Source organism: Cucurbita pepo, unplaced genomic scaffold (genome assembly GCF_002806865.2).
Source record: "Cucurbita pepo subsp. pepo cultivar mu-cu-16 unplaced genomic scaffold, ASM280686v2 Cp4.1_scaffold003859, whole genome shotgun sequence".
In the NCBI taxonomy this organism is placed as follows: Eukaryota; Viridiplantae; Streptophyta; class Magnoliopsida; order Cucurbitales; family Cucurbitaceae; genus Cucurbita; species Cucurbita pepo.
The window spans coordinates 1-950 of NW_019649857.1; the positions used below are offsets into that span (position 1 = coordinate 1).

Consider the following 950-nt stretch of genomic DNA (forward strand, 5'->3'; position numbering starts at 1 on the left):
GGCACTGCGTGGGCGTATTTGGACCGGTTATTCACTGGATTTCATCTCGAGGATTTTCACGTCTCGGAGGTTTCTAAGGATTACAGACGGCTTGCTTCTGAATTTTCGAGACAAGGTTTGTTCGAGAAGAAAGGGCATGTCACTATGTATTCTCTGATTTCTGTTGCTATTATGCTCTTTCTTGTGGTTTATGGGGTTGTGAAATCTGAGAGTGTTTTGGTTCATTTGGGTTCTGCTATGATTTTGGGTATGCTTTGGATTCAAAGTGCTTATGTGGGTCACGATTCTGGACATTCTACTGTAATGTCGAGCCGTGGATTTAACAAATTAGCTCAAATTCTGTCTGGGAATTGCTTGACTGGGATTAGTATAGCCTGGTGGAAATGGACTCATAATGCTCATCATATCTCTTGTAATAGCCTTGATCATGATCCAGATCTTCAACATATCCCTGTTTTTGCTGTTTCTACTAGTTTCTTCAAGTCCTTGACATCCCATTTCTATGGTAGAACGTTGAAATTCGATTCCCTGGCTAGATTCTTCATCAGCTACCAGCATTTCACGTTTTACCCTGTGATGTGTGTAGCTAGAGTGAATCTCTTCGTGCAGACATTATTGCTGTTGTTTTCCACTAGAAAAGTCCCTGATAGAGCATTGAACATAATGGGTATTCTTGTGTTCTGGACATGGTTTCCTCTCCTGGTTTCATACCTCCCCAACTGGCCTGAAAGGGTCATGTTTGTTCTTGCAAGCTTCGCTGTTACATCACTACAACACATCCAATTCTGCCTTAACCATTTCTCTGCTAATGTTTATGTTGGGAAACCCATTGGGAATGACTGGTTTGAGAAGCAAACAAAAGGGACTTTGGATATCTCTTGTTCTTCATGGATGGATTGGTTTTTTGGTGGATTACAGTTTCAGCTTGAACATCATTTGTTTCCAAGGAT

At 41.3% G+C, this 950-nt stretch overlaps 1 protein-coding gene across 1 annotated transcript; it reads left to right on the forward strand.

Annotated features, from left to right (window-relative positions):
• Positions 1–7: 7 nt before the first annotated feature.
• LOC111786991 (delta(8)-fatty-acid desaturase 2-like) lies at positions 8–950 on the forward strand (the record flags this gene model as incomplete). The annotated part of the gene is given in 1 exon segment (XM_023667172.1): positions 8–950. A coding segment is annotated over 1 exon segment (806 nt), but the record flags the coding sequence as incomplete, so codon positions are not given.